At 47.8% G+C, this 21,827-nt stretch overlaps 1 protein-coding gene across 1 annotated transcript; it reads left to right on the top strand.

Moving 5' to 3' along the window:
- Positions 1-474: 474 nt before the first annotated feature.
- Positions 475-21,741, top strand: TYRO3 (TYRO3 protein tyrosine kinase). The gene is made up of 19 exons (XM_044662191.1): positions 475-607; positions 2,853-3,036; positions 3,372-3,472; positions 4,388-4,558; positions 6,440-6,526; positions 8,002-8,117; positions 8,567-8,744; positions 9,262-9,407; positions 9,901-10,045; positions 10,807-10,936; positions 11,059-11,159; positions 11,562-11,657; positions 12,370-12,450; positions 12,858-12,950; positions 14,146-14,267; positions 15,599-15,708; positions 16,230-16,389; positions 16,635-16,771; positions 21,171-21,741. The coding sequence occupies exons 1-19, from the start codon at positions 490-492 to the stop codon at positions 21,526-21,528; spliced, it is 2,634 nt and encodes an 877-aa protein (XP_044518126.1). The 5' UTR covers positions 475-489; the 3' UTR covers positions 21,529-21,741.
- Positions 21,742-21,827: the final 86 nt, after the last annotated feature.

Here is a 21,827-nt window from a genome sequence, read left to right as displayed (position 1 = left end):
TCGGGGTGAGGTTTTCAGGAACGTCCCGCCAGATTGGAACCCGAGGGGACCAGCTTGGACTAGAGGGGAGATGGTTGGCCGGAGTGGGGGTGGGGGAGTGTGAAGTGAGTCGCTCCGAGGCTCCGCGGGGGGGCGGTAGGAGCTCGGGGCTGCCGCCGGCCCGGGCCAAGCTGGGCCGGGCCGGGGGAGGAGGCGGCGGCTCCGGGAGAAGACCATGAATCAGCGGCGACGGAGGCAGCAGCGGTGGCAGCAGCAGCAGCGGCGGCGGCGGCGACAGCAGCGACAGCAGCAGCTATACCAGCGGCAGCCACGAGCTCGCGCGTGGGGACTTGGCGGTGGGAACAGCTCGGAGTGCGCACGGGTCCCCAGGAGCCCGGGGCAGCGGCGGGCTCGAAGGCTCCCGCCCCCTCGGTCCCCCCGCCCCTCGCCCCCGCCCCCTCCGTCGCGGGCCGGGCCGGGCCGGGCGGGCATGGTGCGGCGGCGCCGCGGATGGCGCTGAGGCGGAGCATGGAGTGGCCGTGGCTCCGGCTCCGGCTCCCGCTCCGGTTCTCGCAGCTGTTGCTGGCGGGACTGGCCGCGCTGCTGCTCCCGGAGCTCTCAGCCGCAGGTAGGAGCCGGGCTCTGGGGGAAGGGGTGGCTGGGGCAGCAAAGCCTCAGGAAAGGCTGAAGTCTGAGCGAGGGCGGGCGGGCGGGGGTCCGGCTCTCTAAGCCCGGGACTGGACCGCCGCGGCCTGCGGGGCTGCCCGAGGGGCCGAGGCGGGGGTCTCGGGGGCCCTGGTAGCAGCGGAAGGCCGAACGAGCGAGCTAGCTAGTGAGCGCTGGGGAGGGGGAGGGCAGGAGCCGCGGGCATCTGGCCGCCCGTGTCCCCACCCCCAACTTTCTCCGCTGGGATGGACGGAGTGGCAGGAGAGGGAATCGGGCGGGGGTCCACGGGCGGGGGACTGAGCTCTTGATTTTCCCGCTTCCTTCTCGGAGGGGAACAGTTTCCTTCTTTCTCCGGGAGTCTTAGGGACCCCCCATCCTCCCACACATACTGTACACACGAGTCTCCTTCATAACCACAGCTACCTAGTCCCCAAAGGGGTACCCCCACCCCCACTCAGGACATCTCAGGTATGGAGGATTTACATTTTGGTAGGAAACCTTATGCCCAGCCCCATGCACAAACACAGCACACATTTGATCACACGGAAACATTTGGGCACACCCATGATAAAAACCAAGGTTCACACCGGAGTGTGGGCGAAGACACCTGGGAGAATTTTAAAGGCTTTAGCCTGAGTGGTTTATCAAGTCTGAAGCTAATCTCAGAACCTCTGCCAGCGCCAGCACCAGCACCAGCACCAACACCATTTAAGGGACCTCATCCTTAGATTTGCTCGAGTCACAGAGCAAGTCTGGGAGAGAGACTGGTTCTCAAACTGAATGGGACTCTCAGACCATACACTTCCCCCAACCCGGTTATTGGGGGTGATGAGAGCTTAGGGTCCATGGACATCAGGGACTGCCTGAGCAGTGAGTAATTATCCTGTGTATTCCATCTTCTACATTTCTGGTGAAGAAAAACTGCAGAAGTGTATTTCAAGCTTTGGGCAGAGAACCTTATACCCAGAGAGTGTCAGGGTCACAAAGCAAAAAGAGAAGAGTAAAAACTTGCACTAGAACTTCAATATTCTTATACACACCTTCTCCCCACAAAAAAAAATGTGGGGTTGGAAGAGAGGATTTGGACAGACGTCCAGGGGTGGAATTTTAGCCATGCAAAGTCTTGGGGCAGTGGGAACTGTGCTGTGGAAATACAATGTGGTGTATTGAAAAGACCTCTGGACATGTAGTTAGAAAATACTCTAGTTCTTACTGAACCAGCTGTGAAGATATCATAGGTAGGTCACTTAACTCTGAACTCAGTTTCCCCATCTACAAAATGGGAATTATAGTACCTACCTTAAAAGAATTATTATTGTCAGGCTCAAATGAAATGTTTGTAAAGAGCTATGCAACCCAGACTTTATATGTATCAGCTATTTTTATGTTTCAGCTGAAGAGAAAGGGTTTAGAGGTTTGGGACTGATCCATAATCCTAGTAGGGACCCTTTCCCATTTCCCACAAAACTAACTCTTGCCTACCTTAAAGGCCTTTCATACTCACATCCTTTGTACATTCAGGTATTAATAGAATGGATGCATGCCATGTATGTGATCTGACGAGCTTCTGCAAACATATGGTTGTCTGTTTCCAGGGAACACTCCCCTCCTCTCTTTTATGTTATTTTATTTGCCAAGGTGAGGTGGAGAGCTAACTCTAGTAGAATGGGAAGTAAGACCCTCAAATAGAATAGCAAAGTTAAGGAGCAGCAGTCATTCTCAGGGCAACTTCACAATCTGGATAAGAATTCTACTTTCCAGTTCTGCTAGAACAATCTGGAACCAAAATGGGGATATGCTGCTTGCTAGGATACTACCTTGCCAACTTGTTTAGGGCTTGGGAGGGAAGTAGAGATATTTAGGCATCGCCCTAACATGAATCTGGCTTATCTTTCCTCTTAGAAAAACATAGCTAGGGGTAGAAAGATGAGAATCAGCATTGCTTAGCAGACAAGAATGGTAGAGAGGGCATTTCCAGGGAGCTGGCATTGGGAGAAACTGCACCCAGAGAATTCGCCTTTCCTCTAATGACTGGATCCATGCCACATCTTTATGCCAATTGTCCATTCTTGCCAATATCCATGAGGATATATATCCCAAGTGATGGAACTTGGGTTCTAGAATCTAGACTGAAATAGTCCCAGAAATGGGATGGGAGTGGGCTCTTTTACCCTAACCCATCTGAGTTCTATTCTCCCTTCTCTCAGGCCTGAAGCTCATTGGGGCCCCTCTGAAGCTGACAGTATCCCAAGGGCAACCAGTGAAGTTGAACTGCAGTGTGGAGGGATTAGAGGAGCCTGAGATCCAGTGGGTCAAGGATGGGGCCGTGGTGCAGAGTGTGGACCAAGTCTACATTCCTATCAGTGAACAGCATTGGATTGGCTTCCTCAGGTACAGGACAGGAAGGGGACCGAGGACATCAAGGAATGCTCCCTAAAAATGATGTCATATATATATATTTCTGAGTTGGGCTTTCAAGGATGGGGAACAATGATTCGAGAAACTTGGTCTCCTGAAACACAGACTTTTAAATTTCATGATCGTTTCTTTGTCTTGTGATCCTGGGGACCACTTCATTCCATGAAATGCTAGGGTTTGATTTAGTCTTCTTTTGGAGCTTAATGAGAAGGAATTCAAGCAGTCTTGAGTCCCCTAGGATCTGGCTAACAGAGCTGCTCCTCACCCTTTCCCATGGTATTGAACTGAATTCCTTGTCCTCACTGCAGCCTGAAGTCAGTAGATCGATCGGATGCTGGGCGCTACTGGTGCCAAGTAGAAGAAGGGGGAGAAACAGAGACATCCCAGCCAGTGTGGCTTACAGTAGAAGGTGAGGAGGGGGTTTGATGGAATAGCCTGCCTGGTCACTCTGGCAAGGACATGACCCATGGCTCCTGGTGCCACCACCCTTGAGAGCAAATGGGAAGTCTGCATTCTCCTCCTGCTTAGCTCAGGAGTAAGCTCTGCCACCCTGATCTCCCACCTATCCTTGGCAGCATGTAGCCTCAGAAGAAAGTAAGGTCTCTGAATTTCTGGGTCAGCTTCAAGTACAGGGAGACCCCCAAAGCTTGGAGTCCACGACTCAAACAAAGCGTTAGGGAGCATCAGGGGGCCCTGCAATATACCCTGATGAGGGCTCTCTCTGTTCTTTGGGCAGCAGGCCTAATGCACCCTGGCCCTGGCCGGACTCTGTCCAGACAAGCTTGCCTGGGACCAGGGAAAGAGGAGAGGAGCAGGGGGAGGGGGCGAAGGAAGATCTTGCAGCTGCAGGAGCTTAGTTCTGCTCAGCTGAAAACAAAGTGACTAAGAAGTAACAAAGGGCTTGAAACTGTAGCTGGGGCTAGGGCTGAGGCCTGCCAGCACAACTCGCTGAGGCTCCCCCATCTCCCCGCCCCTGCAAGCCCTCCTTCTTTCTTCTTGTTCTTCTAGAAACTTTGATATTGCAAAGCTGCAAAGAGGGCGTGGGGTTTGTCAGTGATGCCGTCTGTGCATGGAGTGGGGAGCTGAGGGAGGATGAACAAGGGGGCTCGCCTCTGGCATGGGACCCGCAGCCCATGGGGAGGGGAGGCTTCCAGGGGACCCTTCCAGGTGTGCTCTCCTTTGGAGATCTGTTTATTTTACATTTAACCAAGAAGCTCTTGGGGAGCCTTTTGTTTTGGGGGCCCCTTTCTACCTATGAAGTGGGAGTATTGGCATGGAAGGAGGTGGCAGAATTCAGCCTCTGCCCACTACCTTTTCTTCCTAGGTGTGCCGTATTTTACCGTGGAGCCAGAGGACCTCACAGTGCCCCCTAATGCCCCTTTCCAACTGTCTTGTGAAGCCGTGGGGCCCCCAGAACCTGTAACCATCTTCTGGTGGAGGGGGGGCACACAGGTGGGAGAACCAGCCCTCTCTCCCTCCATTTTGAATGTTACAGGTGAGATCACTCTCAGGAAGGGAGGAGAGAGGGCAAAGCTTTGGGGAGTAAGCCAGCCCCTGACTGTGACCTGGGAGGCTGACAGATGGGTAGTTGTCAGAGGAGCCCTCCTTCCCTTTCTGTCTTAGGATCAGTATTAGCTATGGGTTCCAAGGCCAGAAGGGCTTGGCATTTGGGGTTAAGTGACTTGCCCAAGGTCACACAGCTAGGAACTATCAGATTTAAATCCAAGTAGTCCTCTTCTTAAATCACATCTCTTGAGTTTCACTGGGTCAGAGATCCCAGGCTTCCTGACCCTGTTCCTTGCTGCATGCGCCATGCTGGTAGAAAGGTTCCTTAGGTGTATTTTTCTAGGCAGAACATACTTATTAAATAGTGGTAACTCATAGGATGCTACTTTATCCCTTTGTGACAACGGGAATCACGCCTGTGAAGATGAATAGGGGGACTTGTTACAGCCCCACCCCCAAAGAAGGAATCAGGAATCAGCCCATGCTCGAGTAGGAGGAAAGTCTGGCAGAAGGGGAGAAGCCATACGGTAGCTTCCCCCCCCCCCCATCAGTTCCTTCATCTGATCAATCCCATTCCCCTTAAACAGCCCTATCCCCCGCCATATCCATATAGAGATATTATTATGGATAGAGCATTGGACCTGGAGCCTGGAACTGCCTCTGATGCTTAAGGGCTGTAGAACCCCAGGCAAGTTGTTTAAGCCTGTCTCCTCAGTTTCCTCATCCTTAAAATGGGGATAATAATAGCAGCTACCTTATGGGTCTCTGGTGGGGCTTCTAGGAGACATTTTTTGCATCACAAACCTTAAAATGCTCTTTAAATGTGAGCTATTATTACAGTTACCCAGATGCATCTGCATACATATCACTGCTCCCATTAGTCCGTGAAACACCTTTGTCATGAACCAAGATTTACATTTTCTCTTTGAGTTTTGAGTAGGGGTGGGGCAAAGAGATTGGAAACCAAGATTTGAGAAAGCTTGGCAGGGAGTGGAAAGGGAGGAAGCCTGAGTTTTTTCTGGGCCAGCTCTTCAAACTGTTCTTGAGGAAAAGGGTCTTGGAAAAGAAAACCAGAAGTGGAAGGGCTACTGGTCCTAGTGGTTGGGAGTTAAGGAAGGGAGACAATTGTCAGCCTTGGCTAATGCTGGGCTGAGGGGTGGAAAGTGCCTGGCTTTCCAAGATGAGATTGGTGATGGAGATAGAAGGGAGGGTACCAAGAGTTGGGCTAGATGGTCATTAAGAAAGGAGATCCAGGCAGCTAGGTGGCTCAGTGGATAAAGAGCCAGACTTAGAGTTGGGAGGGACCAGGGTTCAATTTTGGCCTCAGACACTTCCTAGCTGTGTGACCCTGGGCAAGTCACTTAACCCCCATTGCTTAGCCCTTGCCTTTCTGTCTAAGACAGAAGGTAAGGGTTTATTAAGAAGAAAGAGAGGGAATGAGGAAATTCAGGCTCTCTTCAGATTTTCTTTGGTGAGAAGCTGGAAGACAGTCCTTCAGGTAAAAAGCATTTATTGAGGTCATGTTCCTAATACCTGCAAAGCATGCTAGGCTCCTTTATGGGGATACAAAAGATATTTAAACCATAGTCCTCTCCCCAAAGGAGCTTACAGTTTATTTGGGGAGACATAATAAAGAGATTTGGGAGAACAATTACAAAGGCTAGAATTTGTGAGGACAGATTAATAGGATATCCAGTGAAAGGGGAATTTAGCTTCTCTTTCCCATAGGTTTCCCTGTCATTTGACCCTAAGATCTGAGTTTTCCCTCCCGCCCTCATCTCCACATCAGTTCTGTGAACCCACACATCATCTATTTCCCAGGCTCATTGGCCACCTTAGGGCTGACCAGGGTTTTCTGTGTGACCCCCAGGGGTGACCCAGAGCACCGTGTTCTCCTGTGAAGCTCATAACCTGAAAGGTTTGGCCTCCTCCCGTCCAGCCACAGTCTATCTTCAAGGTAAGAAACGTGTGCATGTCTGTGTGTGGCTGTCTCTGTGTGTCTTTGTGTGTGTGTGTGTGTGTGTGTGTGTGTGTGTGTGTGTGTGTAAGGCTGTGGGAGCTCCCAGACAATCTATCTGCAGAAAAGGAGGGGTGAGGTGGGGGATGGAGGCAGAGATTATAATTGCATACCAGAGAGGAAGCTTTACCTCTTGGCCTCCAGCTTTTCTCACTCCTGGGAGCCTTCTTGGCTGAGGTCTCTGGGAGGAGGGGCTACTACTTGGCATGTGTCCCCAGCCCCTGTAGTGGGAGCACCTGAGGCTCAGCCATCGCTGAGATGAGAATAGAAACCTGACGTCACAGAGCAGATTCCCCATCACGAAGCTGATTCCCTGGGAAGGAGGAACAGCTGGAGCTAGCCAGGGCTCAGGCTTGGCCTGGCCTCTGCCTCTTTCATCCCTTTCAGAGGGAAGAATGGTGGTAGTGGAGCTCTGGTAAGGTTTGGGATCAATGAGGTGTTGTTGGATTTGACTTTTTTTCTAAAAGGAGGAATGTGGGAAATGGGCTGTGTGTGTGTGTATGTGTGTGTGTGTGTGTGTGTGTGTGAGGGAGGGAAGGAGGGAGGCAGATAGATACCTATACATGGCAAAGCCACACTGCTGGAGAAACATGTGTCATCTACATTTGTCAAGTCTGAGGTTGTCCCCTCCCTGCCCCCACATCCCTGGCCTTGGTCGAGCAGGCTTCTGGTAGCAGAGACTACATCAGAGAGATGGCCTCATGCTCTATTCCAGGCTCTGTTCCAGGCATGGCAGCTATTCTGTGTTTCCTGCTATGACAGAGAGAGGAGGGAGGAGAGAGAAAAGGGAAGGAGAGAAAGAGAGAGAAAGGGAAGAAGAGAGAGAAAAGGGAAGGAGAGAAAGAGGGAGAGAGGGAAAGAGAAAGGAAAGAAGAGAAAGGGGGGGAGAGAGAAAAGGGAAGGAGAGAAAGAGGGAGGGAGGGAAAGAGAGAGAAAGGGAAGAAGAGAGAGTGAATGAGTGTGCTGCACTCATGTGGGTTCCTTCTGAGCCCTGATGTGTTTTAGGTGTTAAATAACTCACACATTGGTTGAAATTGTGTCAGTGATGGGGAGGGGAAGGAAGATTCCTTAAGATTTAAGTAAAGGAAGCATTAGCTCAAGGCTAAAATCTTGCCTGTCCCTCTCCTTTTAAACACCCTGACTTTGTGACTTCCCACCTCTTCTTTCTCTGAGAAAGAGTTTGGGTTATTATGACTGGTGACAGGCATTTGAGAATTTTGAGCAGCCCTATTCAGTCTTAAGGTATTCCAATCTCAGGAACATCCATCTAGAATCCTGAGGAGAGACATATGGTGATCTGAGATATGTATATATATTGACTTCTTTGTCTCTCATCCCTTCACTGCGTTGTTGGCCCCAGCTGCTTCCTTAGACTCCCTGGGGACTGACCCCAGATCTCCCTCCCACTCTTGCAGCTCTGCCAGCAGCACCTTCTAATGTAACAGTGACCCGGCTATCTAGCAACAATGCCAGTGTGGCCTGGATTCCTGGCTCTGATGGCCAGGCTCTACTCCATTCCTGCACAGTCCAGGTACAGCTCTGGGAGGGCCTTGCCTGGGGAAAGCTGAAGGTGGAGATTACAGGACTGCCCTGTTCTGTCTGTCAAACTAGCACCTTGTCGATGATGAGTCATGATCTTGTGACCAGTCTTCACTAGGCTGGAGTTCTGTACAGTAGCAGGACCCAGATGGGTGGCCAGAGTGCATTCTCTCATCAGAGTATGCCTTTGTACACTCAGGTGGGTTCCTTTTGAGTTCTAGTCTGAGCCCTGATGTGTTAGGTGTAATATCACTCATGCATTCGTGGTGGGGAGGGGAGAGAAGATTCCTTAAGATTTAACTAAAAGAAGCATTGGCTCAAGGCTAAAACCTTGCCTGTTTTTCCTTCTTGTCTCCTACCCCTCCTGCCCCATGTCCCTCTCCTTTTAAGTTCCCTGATTTTTGTGGCTTCCAACCCCTTCTTTCTCCAATTTCTGTGCAGGTAACAGAGGCCCCAGGAGGCTGGGAGGTCCTGGCAGTGGTGGTCCCTGTGCCACCCTTCAGTTGTCTGCTGCGGGGCTTAGAACCTGCCACCAACTACAGCTTAAGGGTTCGATGTACCAATGCCTTAGGGCCTTCCCCATATGCAGACTGGGTGCCCTTCCAGACCCAGGGTCTGGGTAAGAGGACTTGGAGTGGCAGGGGCTTTGAGGTCTGTTCAGAGATGGAGGTTGTAGAATAACAGTGTAATCTTGAGCAAGTTATAACACCTGCTTTTCATTTGCCTCATCCATAAATTTGAGGGTTTGGACCAAAGTCCCTATCAGCTATAAAATTGCATTGAAAGGATGACATAATCTTAATGACTTATGCTGTCTTTTCTGTTACTCTTTCCAAAGAGTGTGTAGCTCTTATTTTCCTGTCTTCCTCTAGAGCAAAGAGTGTAGCTAGAACCTAGAATAGTGAGAATTGAGAGACCAGGGAATATGGGCAAAGATTAGGCCAGAAGAGAAGACCCTCACCCTCTCTACTTTCAAAATCTCCATCCTCAGTTTCAGACAGTAGGTCCTCGATAATCGTTTTTCAGAAACTCAGTGGAATGCTTAAGTGGGTTCTTTGTCTAGAAAGGGGTAGGAAGAGCTATGGTGGCAATGTAAGGTCTGAGAGACTCCATGGTTGTTTCTCTTTTGGGTCCAGCCCCATCCAGTGCCCCTCAGAACCTCCATGCCATCAGAACAGACTATGGTCTCATCTTGGAGTGGGAAGAAGTCATTCCTGAGAGCTCTAATGAGAGCCCCCTGGGACCCTACAGAATATCCTGGGTTCAAGAAAATGGGACCCAGGTAAGAGTTGAGGGAACCCCTAAACCACTCTCTTCCTCTTCTCCTGGGCTCTTCCCTAATACCCATAGGAACTGGCCATAAAAATGGCCTCCCTGTTTCCAGGTCCATTTGGGACCTAGAAGGAAAGCTTCTCAGAAATTATTGGGTTATTTCTCAAGCTAGTACCTCCCTAGGATTCTACCACTGCCACCACTTTGAATGCTGAACAGGCAGCACATTCCTGCATGAACTGGGGGAGGATACAGAAAGTGCTAGGCCTCCCTCCCTCTGTCCTGGGCTCTTTCGTCCTCCATCCCCCCACCTCTGTTTGTGTTCGAGGGGAGGCTACTGCAGCCCTTGAAATTAGGAATGTTGATGACTCCCTGTGTGTTGTAAGATCGACCTACCCTGCTTCCTAACCCTCAGCCTTTAGCTCTGCCATCATCCTGCTGGCCTGCACTCTGGGGTTTCTTCCTCAAGTTCTCCTTTGGGGTGGGGTCTTTTTGCCCTGCAGGGTGAGATGACTGTTCTGGGGACCAGAGCCAACCTGACTGGCTGGGATCCCCTGAAGGACCTGACAGCCAGAGTGTGTGTCTCCAATGAAGTTGGCTGTGGCCCTTGGAGCCAGCCTCTGCTTGTCTCCTATCGTGATGGGGCTGGTGAGAAAAAGGGGAGCAGGGATCTGTCTCATTGGACCACCTGGCTTCTGGGTGGGAGAGTTTGATAGGAGCCTGGTGCCCATTTTCTTTTATCCTTGGCAAATCCAAGTAAATAAGGTCAAGGCCAGGGATAACTGAGCCATGGGAAGATCACTTTGGAATGAAAGGCTTTTTCTAAAGACCCAAGTTTCTTCTTATGTTCCTTTAAACCCAGCGTTCTTGAGGTGAAATCAGTGAATAAAAAATTCTTTTTCTTTAATTACTGTATTTCAACATAATTTTCTTTTATAATTCTATGTATTTTGTGCACTTCAAAATATTGTGAAGATTCTTCCATAGGCTTTAGATTTCCTAAGGGTTCTAGGACAACAAAAATAGTCAAGAGCCCTTGTTTTAAACCTGGTTATTTTTTGGAGTCTTTCCTCCTTATTCTGAGGCTTCTTTTTATTTTTTAAAAATCCTTATCTTTGATTTTAGAGTCAATACTATGTATTGGTTTCAAGGCAAAAGAGCAGTAAGGGCTAAGTCATAGGGGTTAAGTGACTTGTTCAAGATCATACAACTAGGAAATAACTAAGGTCAGATGTGAAACCAGGACCTCCCAATTCTAGACCTGGCTCTCAATCCACTGAGCTACCTAGTTGTCCCCTCTGGGGCTTCTTATTCTGATTTTTGAAGCTGTGCTGGAACAAGTCAGATAGCTTCTCTGGGAATGTTCTAAGGGCCTTCGGTACTAGGAACCCATCCCCTTTTTCCTTCAGGTCAGCAGGGCCCCCCTCACAGTCGCACATCTTGGGTGCCTGTCGTCTTGGGTGTTCTTACAGCGCTTGTGACAGCTGCTGCCCTGGCCTTAATCCTGCTTCGTAAAAGGAGGAAGGAAACCCGGTTTGGGTAGGTATGGGCCCAAAGCGGTGTCCAGAGACGCCCCTGAATAGATAAAAGAACTTGGGAACCTGAAACCCAGTTGTTGTCTCTTTCCCTTGACCCCTTCCCTACATCCCGTATCCCACTAGGCAAGCCTTTGACAGCGTCATGGCCCGTGGAGAGCCTGCTGTTCATTTTCGTGCTGCCAGATCCTTTAATAGGGAAGGTCCAGAACGAATTGAAGCCACACGTGAGTCACCTATCTGTGGGACCTCGTACAAGGACAGCCCTTTTAGACCCTGTCTTGTTTCTTATGACCCGCTCCTTATTTGATTTTTTTTTTTCTTTTAAACCCTTACTTTCTGTCTTGGAATCGATACTAAGTATCTGTTCCAAGGCCAAAAAGCAGTAAGGGCCAGGCCATTGCGATTAAGTGACTTGCCCAGGGTCACACAGCTAGGAAGTGTCTGAGGCCAGATTTGAACCTAAAACTCCCCTTCTTCAGACCCAGATCCCTAGCCACCTAGCTGCCCCTCCTCACTTGATTTTGGGGTGAGTCAGTCATGGTCCTTAGAGGGGAGGGTAGTAAAATGGGATCCTAGTTACTACTCATCTTCCCAGGGGTTTTTACTGTCTCTTTCTCCTTCCCCAGTGGACAGCCTGGGTATCAGTGATGAGCTAAAAGACAAACTGGAGGATGTGCTGATCCCGGAGCAACAGTTCACCTTGGGCAGGATGTTGGGCAAAGGTCAGGTGGCTGACTGTCTTCAGTGAGGGTGAAACCTTTTACCAAAGAAGGAGGGGGGGGGGTGTCTGAGGAAGACATGCTTGGGATTTAGAAGAGGGTTACAAATAAGACTACCTGGGACAGGATGAACAAGGATATTTCTATGGATATGGGGACTTGGCAGGAAAAACCCTAAATTCAAGAGGCTTTGTGATGGCTAGGGAAGGTAAGATTCTAAGTGGAGTCTGTACTGATTTGGATGGTAATTGAGTTTCCCTTTTTAAAAAAACAAAAAACTCTTACCTTCTGTCTTAGAATCAATGCTTCCAAGGCAGAAGAGGGGGGTAAAGGCTAGGCAAAAAGCAACATTTCCAGGGTTACACAGCTGAGAAGTATCTGAGGTCAGATTTGAACCTAGGACCTCCAGTCTCCAGGCTTGGCTTCCTAGCTACTAAGCCACCCAGCTGCCCTGAGTTTCCCTTGATTCTACAGCTCTTCTCTCTTCCCCACCTCCACCCCACATTGGCTCTTTGATGCCTGCCCAACTTCTATAATCCAGGTCCCTCAGCTGTCTCCTACTGGAGCCCTCCCCTACTCTTTGGGGAAATTCTTTGGGATCAGACAAGGGAGTCAGGGTTGGCTAGCAGGCTCTGCCACCTCTCTTGGGGGAATGGCTTGGGAACAGAAATGAGAATCACAGGTTTATCTCACACTTAGCTGGTTTCATCCCTAGGGGAGTTTGGGTCAGTGAGGGAAGCCCAGCTGAAGCAGGCAGATGGCTCCTTTGAGAAAGTAGCTGTGAAAATGCTAAAAGGTGAGTGAAGTACAATGCTGAAGGATGTGGCTTGGAAAGGGAGTAATAGAGGCAGCCCTAGAACCCTGAGCCAAGCCTTCCTCTCTAAACTGGGGCATGGGCACCTTTGGCAGCTCTGGGGTGGGAACACTGGAGAGCAAAAAGTTAGCCTTAGCTCTAAGGTTTGTTTCCGTATCTGCATTCCTCAATAATACTTCTTCCTTGCCTTTGTCTCTCATACTGCCTGGGTTGGTGGCAGCTCTTCAGCTCCCTAGTCCTGGCTTGAACCCCTTTTAGCAACTCTACAGGCCCTGTCCAGGGCTCCTGGGGAGATTTAGGGGGTGGCTGGCTTAAACACAATGGCCAGCAGGTCCTTCTGGCCCATTCCAAAGCACTTCTCACCTCTTCTTTCCCATTCATCTTCCCAGCGGACATCATCAATTCCAGTGACATTGAAGAGTTTCTTCGAGAAGCTGCTTGCATGAAAGAATTTAACCACCCACATGTGGCCAAGCTTATTGGTGAGACAGTCTCTAAGAGAGTCTGGTATGGGGTAGAGGGCAACCAGAGGGGAGGGCAGAGATGGGAGCACCAGCAGGAAGAAGGAAATGTTAGCTGTACCATCTGAGTGACCAAGAATGAGACTGGATAGTGGAGCACCGTTGGCTTGAAGGTGAAATGTTCTCTAGAGGGAAAAGATCACTGGCTATCAAGTCAGCTGGGTTCAAATCCCATCTCCAAGACTCTTTCTGTGGCCTTGGGCAGGTTAGTCAGTAGAAACATTTAAACCTTTCTGATTTTCTTCCTCTGTAAAATGAGGGAGTTGGACTAGAACGCCTCTTCCTGTTTATGATTATTGAGACCTTTTTCAGTTATGTCTGATTCTTTGTGACCCCATTTAGGATTTTCTTGGCATGGATGCATAGAAACATTTTCTTCTCTAACTCATTTTACAGATAAGGAAACTGAGGCAGCTAGGTGACACATACTGGGCCTGGAGTTCAAATCTTGCCCAGATTTTTACTAGCTGTGTGACCCTGGGCAAATCACTTAACCGATTTGCCTCAACTATTTTTAAATCTATGATCCTAAGAGCATCCCCTAGAACCTCTACATGGAAAGTCAAGTTTTCCATGTGTAAGGGAGGTCATGATGAAGGAACACCAAGGTCTGGTTCCTTGGTTCTCTCTCCTAGGCTGTTCTTGGGAATGAGATAGTTACTAAGAGGCGCCTTTGAACTGTTTGATAGGGCATTTTCTAGGTGACTGATATCCCTCGTTTACTGGGGCAACATAGCCTTATGTTTGAGAAGCCTGGGGGAATGGTGAATCCTGAGGCCAGGAAAGGACAGGAAAGTGCTTAGGGGCAGCTCAGTGGCATAGTGGATAGAATACTGAGTCTGGAAGACTCATCTGCCTGAATTCAAGCCTGGCCTCAGACCCTTAGTGTCTGGGTGACGTTGGGCAAGTTACTTGCTCCCGTTTGCCTTAATTTCCTCATTTGTAAAATGAATTAGAAAAGGAGTTGGCAAATCACTCCAGTATGTCTGCCAAGAAAACCCCTAAATGGGGACACAAAGGGCCAAACAGGATTGAAATGGCTGAATTACAACAAATATCTCCCCCTTCTGGCCCATTCACACAGACCCTTTGATTAGTTTTTCATTTGTCTGAATAACCAACCTCTTACTTTCTTCATCTTTCTTTTCTTCTCTAGGGGTGAGCCTTCGCAGCCGGGCCAAGGGCCGCTTGCCTATCCCCATGGTGATCCTGCCCTTCATGAAGCATGGAGACCTACATGCTTTCCTGCTTGCCTCCCGAATAGGAGAAAACCCTTTTGTGAGTGTTTATGTTGGAGGCATGTGTGTGTAGGCTGGAAAGGAACATGGGAGAGAGAGCATTTGGGAGTGGAAGGATTTGGTAAGCAAGACTGGTAGAGCTGAGGAGGAATTGGGACTTAGGTGCAAGAGATGAAGAGGGAAATGTGTAACTAGGTAGGTGGCACAGTGACTACAGCACCAGGCCTGGAGTCCAAAGGACCTAAATTCAAATCTGACCTCAGACATTTCCTAGCTATGTGACCCTGGGCAAGTCACTTAACCTCAATTGCCTAGCTCTTCCTGATCTTCATAGTATCTATTCTAAGATAAGGTAAGGGTGTTGTTTTGTTTTGTTTTTTAAAGAGGGGAACGAGGAGCTTTTTGAAAGCTTCTAAGAATTCAAGTGGAAAAGTAGGAATAGTCTATTCTCTGCTATGAACCTAGACCTGGCAAGGATATCCCTTTCTGGTCTAGAGAAGGCCTCACGGTATTCTAGACTGAGATGGTATTCATTCTAGAGAGAGACTTTTTTCTTTTTTTTTTAATTAAAATTTTTTTTCATTGATAAAGCATTAATCCCTTCCCTTTACTAAAGTAAAACAAAATTCTTGTAACAAATATACATAGTCAAGAAAAACAAATTTTTACATTAGTTATATTCAAAAAGGAGTATTATTCTGCATATTTAACCCATTATTGTTATCATCTGTCCTCTGGAATCATGGTTGGCTAATGTATTTATCAGAGTTCTTAAGTATTTCAAAGCGTTCATTTTGTTTGAATAGTATACAATCTACATATGATATATAGTGTGTTCTCCTGGTTCTATTCACTTTACTTTGCATTAGCTCATATGCAGATTTCTCTGAAACCTTTCTTCTCTTCCTCATTTCTTACAGGATAATAACATTACTTTATGTTTATTCACATACCATAATTTGTTCAGCCATTTCCCAGTTGACAGCCACCCCCTTAGTTTTTACCACAAAAAGAACTGCTATAAATATATTTGTACATATAGGATCTTTTTTTCTTTATTGGATCTCTTTGGGGTATAGACCTACTAGAGGTATAACTTGGTCAAAGGACATGCGGAGGAGTTTAATAACTTTTGAGGCAGAGTTCCCAGTTGCTTTTTAGAAGGGATGAACCAATTCCATTTCTCCTACCTAGTTTCTTTCTCAGCTTCTACAAAACCTCACCTTGGGAAAAGCTCTTTCACCCTTTCCTTCAGATTTGTTGACTCTGGAGTTGGGGAACCTTTTGATTAAGGGGGCTCTCCTTACTACTCTGTGTAGCTGAGTTTGTGGCAGAGCCTAGGACTAAGCTTATTTGTTTCCTACTGGTTAGAACCTGCCCTTGCAGACACTGATCCGATTCATGGTGGACATTGCCAGTGGCATGGAGTACCTGAGTTCCCAGAACTTCATCCACAGGGACCTGGCTGCTCGGAATTGCATGTGAGTGAGCTGCCAGAGGACCTGAGCGGGTGGGAGCAGAGATCATAGAGAAGGAGCAATAGAGAGCTGTCCAGTAGCTTAAGAATGTGAACACAGTTGAAACTAGAAGGAAGGGACAGCTAAGTAACACAGTGGATAGAGCACCAGGCCAAGAGTTGAGAGGACTTGGGTTCAAGTCTAGCCTCCAACACTTCTTACCTATATGCCTCTGGGCAAACATCTTAACCCTGTTTGCCTAGTCTTTGCCACTTTTCTGTCTTAGAATTGATACTAAGATAGAAAGTAAGAATTTTAAAAAAGAAAGAAAGAAACTAGAAGGAATATGGCAGGGATTTGGAGAACTACTGTCTGGGCCCAGCCTGGGTATGGTGTCCAGAATTCTGCCCATTTTTGGTTGACAGGAGTCTGATGCCTAAAAGCGAGTACCTTATTCCATCTTAGAGACTGCTAACTTTAGAGTCTCTAGGGAAGAAGAGGGCAGGGTCTGCCCATTGATATCATGTCTTTCACTCTCTTTACAGGTTAGCTGAGGACATGACTGTGTGTGTGGCTGACTTTGGCCTATCTCGGAAGATCTACAGTGGTGATTATTACCGGCAGGGCTGTGCCTCCAAATTGCCTGTCAAATGGTTAGCCCTGGAAAGCTTGGCTGATAACCTGTACACAGTGCATAGTGATGTGGTGAGTAGAAGGATTTGGGGGCATGAATTTGGGTGGTTTGAGTACAGCAGGACTTCGGAGCAAAATTAGGGCCAGGATCAACACACAAAATCCAGGACTGCTTATTCTTATTGTTGTTGAGGATTGGGACTGGTTTCCTCCACATGAATTATCCTATCCAGTGGTGGCTCTGTCCTTAGGTAATGAGATTTATCTTCCCCTGGAGGCCTGCTGTATCAACTTTTTTGACTTTGATTTCATCCTAGTGGGCATTTGGTGTGACCATGTGGGAGATAATGACACGGGGACAAACACCTTATGCCGGTATCGAAAACGCTGAGATTTACAACTACCTCATCAGTGGGAACCGTCTGAAGCAGCCACCTGAATGTCTGGAGGAAGTGTGAGTGTTCCATAGAAAGTTGGTTAGAGACAGAAGAGCAAGGGAAGACCTATTGGGTTCAGGAGAACCAGGTTAGGCTTTGGGGTGGATTAATGATTGTATGTAATTATGGCTACTGGTAGAGATCCCTGGCTTCCCTTTCCCTGAGTGATAACTTCTCCTGAGGGATCATAGAACCCCAGTTCTAGAGCTGGAGGTGATTTTGGAGATGATTTAGTCAGCCTCCTCATTTTACAGAAACTAAGGCTCAGGGAATTTGTGACTTATCCAAGGTCACACAGGTCCTCCGATTCCAATCTAGCACTTCTCCAAAGGGCCTAAGTTTGGATCTCTCTTCTCCTTTTTTCCCCCCTCCTTCAAGGTCTCTTCTTTTTCTGTCTCTCTCTCTAGAAATGATTTCTTAACAGTTTCACGAAATGACTGCGTCTTTTTTTCCCTTTGGAAATGATTTTCTTTTTTTTTTTTTTTTAAACCCTTGTACTTCGGTGTATTGTCTCATAGGTGGAAGATTGGTAAGGGTGGGCAATGGGGGTCAAGTGACTTGCCCAGGGTCACACATCTGGGAAGTGGCTAAGGCCGGGTTTGAACCTAGGACCTCCTGTCTCTAGGCCTGACTCTCACTCCACTGAGCTACCCAGCTGCCCCTTGGAAATGATTTTCTAATTTCTTAACAGTTTCATGAAACGACTCTGTCTCTGCCTCTTTGTCTTTCTGAAAATGATTTCCTGGTTTCTTAACAGTTTCGTGAAGTCTCTGTCTCTCTGTGTCTCTATTTTTCTCTTCTCTTTCTGGAAATTATTTTCTCATTTTTTAATAATTTAATGAAAAAAAAATTCGTGTTCTTCCTATCCAGTATCTCCTTGTTCCCTTTCTTTCCTAACCTGGACATTTTCCCACTTGACCCCTTCTTATACCTTCTCCAACATTCCCAGGGATAAACAAGAAATCCATCCCCTCCTGATCCCAGAGGCAGAAGCCAGAAAGAGATTCTATAGGGGACAGCCATGGTTTCTCTGTTATCCTTCCTCCTTCCCAGTATCAGGCTAGTTTGAGCTAGACTGCTGGCATTTAGAAAGAAAGGGGGAAAAAAAAGACACCTCCCCTAGATTAAGAGTTCTCTCCTACTCAGAATGAGTAGGTGGGGGAGGAGAAACAATGAAATGCCTATAGGAGTCTTCTCACCACTCAAAAGACTGGGGCTGCAGCTGCCAATGGGGTCTCTACCTTCCTCCCTTCACTATTCTGTCACAGTCTTTGCCTTTCCAAAGAGGGGGCTGATTGTGGGGGGTAAGAATGGTTACTTCAGAACCCCAGCTGATTGCTGGTGAAGGGTCTTAGCATCTGGAAGAGGCTTGAGATTGGGAAACAGGAGTCCTACAGAGAAATGGCCAGCCTCTTTTTATTCTGGAAGGACCTAAACACCAAGAGGGAGGAGTTGGTGGGGAGCAGGGAGGCTGTGAAGCCTAAGGCAGTCCTTCCTTGGAGAGGGCTGAATTGGCAGATTCCTGCTTGTACGCAGATTATATACTTCGGGGAGAGGAAGAAGAGGCTATGCAGATGTCAGTCACAAACTTTTTTTAGTGACTGGAATCCTCCACCCTTACTTGAGCCACTTTTTTCCTGGGCTTGCATGGAAAGAACAGCATTAGAGAAAAGAAAAGCAGGATGAAGCTTGGTTTTAGGAAAGGGACAGATTCCTCCCACAAGTGAATAGCTTTGGTGGTTCCACCTCTATGACAGAATACAATTCAACAGATGCCAACTTTCTGTCAACTGAACTCTTCTGGCTTTAGGCCTGAGTTACAGAGCAAGGCAGGGAAAGGATGGGTAGAGGTAGACATTAAATCCTGTGGAAGACACAGGGCAGGTAGGTCTAACAGTGGGTAGAACATCAAACCTGGAGATGGTCAGTCCTGGGTTCAAATCTGGCCTCAAACACTTCTTAGCTTCATGATTCTGGGCAAATCACTTAATCCTAATTGCCTAGCCCTTACTTCTCTTCTGCCTTAGAACAGATACTTAGTATTCGTTCTCAGAAGTTATGAGGATTAAAAAAAATCATGTAAAAGAGTCACCTGAGTTTCATTTGGAATAAGCAAAAAGAATTAGAGGGAATAGAAAAGAGAAAGCCCTTATTTTAAGATTCTCTTATTGGATGAGGGGGCAGCTGGGTAGCTCAGTGGATTGAGAGTCAGGCCTAGAGATGGAAGGTCCTCCATTCAAATCTGACCTCAGACACTTGCCAGCTGTGTGACCCTGGGCCAGTCACTTGACCCCCATTGCCTAGCTATTGCCACTCTTTTTCCTTGGAACCAATACACAGTATTGACTCCAAGATGGAAGGTAAGGGTTTTAAAAAAAAGATTCCCTTATTGGATACAGGGTGTGAACATGAAGTAGGAAAGTCTTAGGTTGGAATCCTACTTCTGACACTCACTAACTGTGTGACTGATTACTAGCTGTATCAATTAGGCCTTCTGAGTCTTAGTTTTCTATAACTAAAATTTGGATAAATATAAAACTGGACTTTGATCATTATGGGAATCCAATGAAATAACGCTCAGTTTAATTCAGTAAATACTTAAGTTTCCTCTATGTACCAGGCACTGAACTAAGCTCCTGGGATAAAAAAGAAGCAAAAGATAGTTCTTGTCCTCAAAGAAGCTTACAATCTTTTTTTTTTTTTTTTTAAACCCTTACCTTCCATCTTAGAATAAATACTGTGTATATTTCCAAGGCAGAAAAACAGGAAGGGCTGGGCAATAGGGGTTAAGTGACTTGCCTAGGGCCGCACAGCTAGGGAGTGTCTGAGGTCACATTTGAACCCAGGATCTTCCGTCTCAAGGCCTGGCTCTTAATCTACTGAGCCACCTAGCTGCCCCTAGGAGCTTACAGTCTAATGGGGAAGACAACAAGCAAACAAATATGTACAAATAAGCTATATTCAAGGATAAATAGGAAATAATTAGCCCAAAGACTGCACTAGAATTAGAGGGATTGGGAAAGGCTTTCTGTAAGAGGTGGGATTTTAGTTGGGAGTTAAAACTAGAAAGGTCAATCATCAGAGCAGAGTAAGGAGAGCATTCTGGGCATGTGGGACCTTCAGAAAATATGCTCAGAACTGAGAGATGTGATGTCTTCTTGTTCATGGAACTACCAGGGGCCATGATTATAAAGGGTGTTGCAAACCTTAAAGGATTGGGAAATGGACCTATGATTTCACTGGTATAAGGAATCTTCCATATAAGGAAACTCCCTCTACCAATGTGAATTGGCAACTTACCTGGAACTTGCAGAATTGGAGAACTGCCTAGAGCACTGAGATATAAGACCCCAGGGCCATACTACCAGAATGTGTCTTAGGTGACTGGTACTTGAATTCAGGTTTTCCTGACTCCAAGGCTTACTTCTTTTAAAAACAAACAAACAAACAACAAAAAAAACAAACCCAAAGCCTACCTTAGAATCAATACTAAGTATTGGTTCCAAGGCAGGAGAGTGGTAAGGGCTAGACAATGGGGGTTAAGTGACTTGGCCAGGGTCACACAGCTAGGAAGTGTCTGAGGTCAGTTTTGAACTTAGGACCTCCTATCTCTAGATCTGGCTCTCTATTCACTAAGACACCCAGCTGCCTCCAAGGCTCACTTCTTTATTCACTATCTCATGCTGCAAAGCTTAAAATACTACGCAATTATCTACTTATTTTACAGGCATCCACAGTTGAAGAAGAAGCAAAGACTTCTTCAACTATTAATAGCCTTTTGGTCTCCGCTCAGCTCCTTCCTGGTCAGTGGTTGGTGCTACCAGGGGAGGGATGAAGGGAGTTGGCATCTGGCCAGTGCATCACAGTGGACAGATGCCAGTTGGCTTAGTCAGCTTTGAGACTGTCCTGGCCAGAGCCCTATGCCCATGGATTCAGACCTTTCCCACGACCTGCTGTAGGGTGGACATGATGAACTTTCCTCCCTTTCTATTCACTTTGAGGGGCTCTAGGAGCAGTCATGGGTGAAGGGGCTTGGCACAGTGGTATGTAGGCACAATAATTCCCAGCTTTCAGGAATTCTTGTCATGGGGATAGGCAAGAATGTCAGGTGGTTGTCTCTGAGCAGTCCAGGCTTCATTCTCTTTCCTAGGGTAGGATTTTTCCAGCCTGTGAGGTTTTTTACTTTACAATATTTTAGAATAATAGGACACCATCTTTTAGACTGTTAGCCTAACATGTTGAAATGGTAGGCACTTAATAATAGTCCTGCTTGGCAAATTGAATTCCAGGACTAACCTTAGTAGATAGGGTTTGAGACCTAGCCTTCTCCAGGAATTCTGTCGACCCCAGACTTGAGAGACCCCTGGTTTTTTTTCCCCTTTAATTCTTCAGCAGCCTCTCATCTTTCTGTCACAGCTATGAGCTCATGTACCAGTGCTGGTGCTCAGACCCCAAGCAGCGTCCTACTTTCCCGACTCTTCGGATGGAGCTGGAAGAGATCCTGGGCCGAATGTCTGTTCTCTCTGCCAGTCGGGACCCTCTCTACATTAATATCGAGAAGGCTGAGGAACAAGCAGAAGAGGGAAGCCAGCTGGGTGGGGACCAGGCTGTCAGTGGGGATGGGGATAGGAACAGTAATGGTACAGGGCCAGTAGGAGGTATTCCCAGTGACTATCGGTACATCCTTACCCCTAGTGGGCTGGCTGAACAGTCTGGGGAGGAACAGCAGTCAGAGGGGGCCTGTGGGGAGGCCCAGAGGAGGATGCTACTCTAGCGGCTGTTGGCACATGGAGGCTTTTAGCCTAACAAATGGATGGGCATCCTTTGGGGGTTAGGGGGAGGTGTCTGGCTGGCTCTGCTGGCTAGCAAAGCCCCCCCTTTGAGCTCAGCCCAGTCAGAAGTGTGGGGACTCCTATGGCAGTCCCTCCCAAGCTGTGTTGGGGACTGGGCTTTGGAAGCCTGATCTGACCAAATCGCCCAATCTCAGTTCTTCCTCCAATCACTCTGGGTCCAGCCAGCCTGGCACAGGCTTGTGACTATTTCATTGGGGTGGGGAGGGAGGGGGGAGGTAAA

Source organism: Gracilinanus agilis, chromosome 2, assembly GCF_016433145.1.
Source record: "Gracilinanus agilis isolate LMUSP501 chromosome 2, AgileGrace, whole genome shotgun sequence".
Lineage (NCBI taxonomy): Eukaryota > Metazoa > Chordata > Mammalia > Didelphimorphia > Didelphidae > Gracilinanus > Gracilinanus agilis.
Note: the sequence above shows the minus strand (reverse complement) of the source record. Positions and strands in the feature narration are given on the sequence as shown.

Excerpts from the sequence above, each read along its gene's own strand:
- TYRO3 (XM_044662191.1), top strand. The coding sequence starts at position 490 with ATGGCGCTGAGGCGGAGCATGGAGTGGCCGTGGCTCCGGCTCCGGCTC. Across the intron at positions 14,268-15,598 it reads GAATAGGAGAAAACCCTTTT|AACCTGCCCTTGCAGACACT; the intron begins GTGAGTGTTTAT and ends CCTACTGGTTAG. Across the intron at positions 16,390-16,634 it reads ACACAGTGCATAGTGATGTG|TGGGCATTTGGTGTGACCAT; the intron begins GTGAGTAGAAGG and ends ATTTCATCCTAG.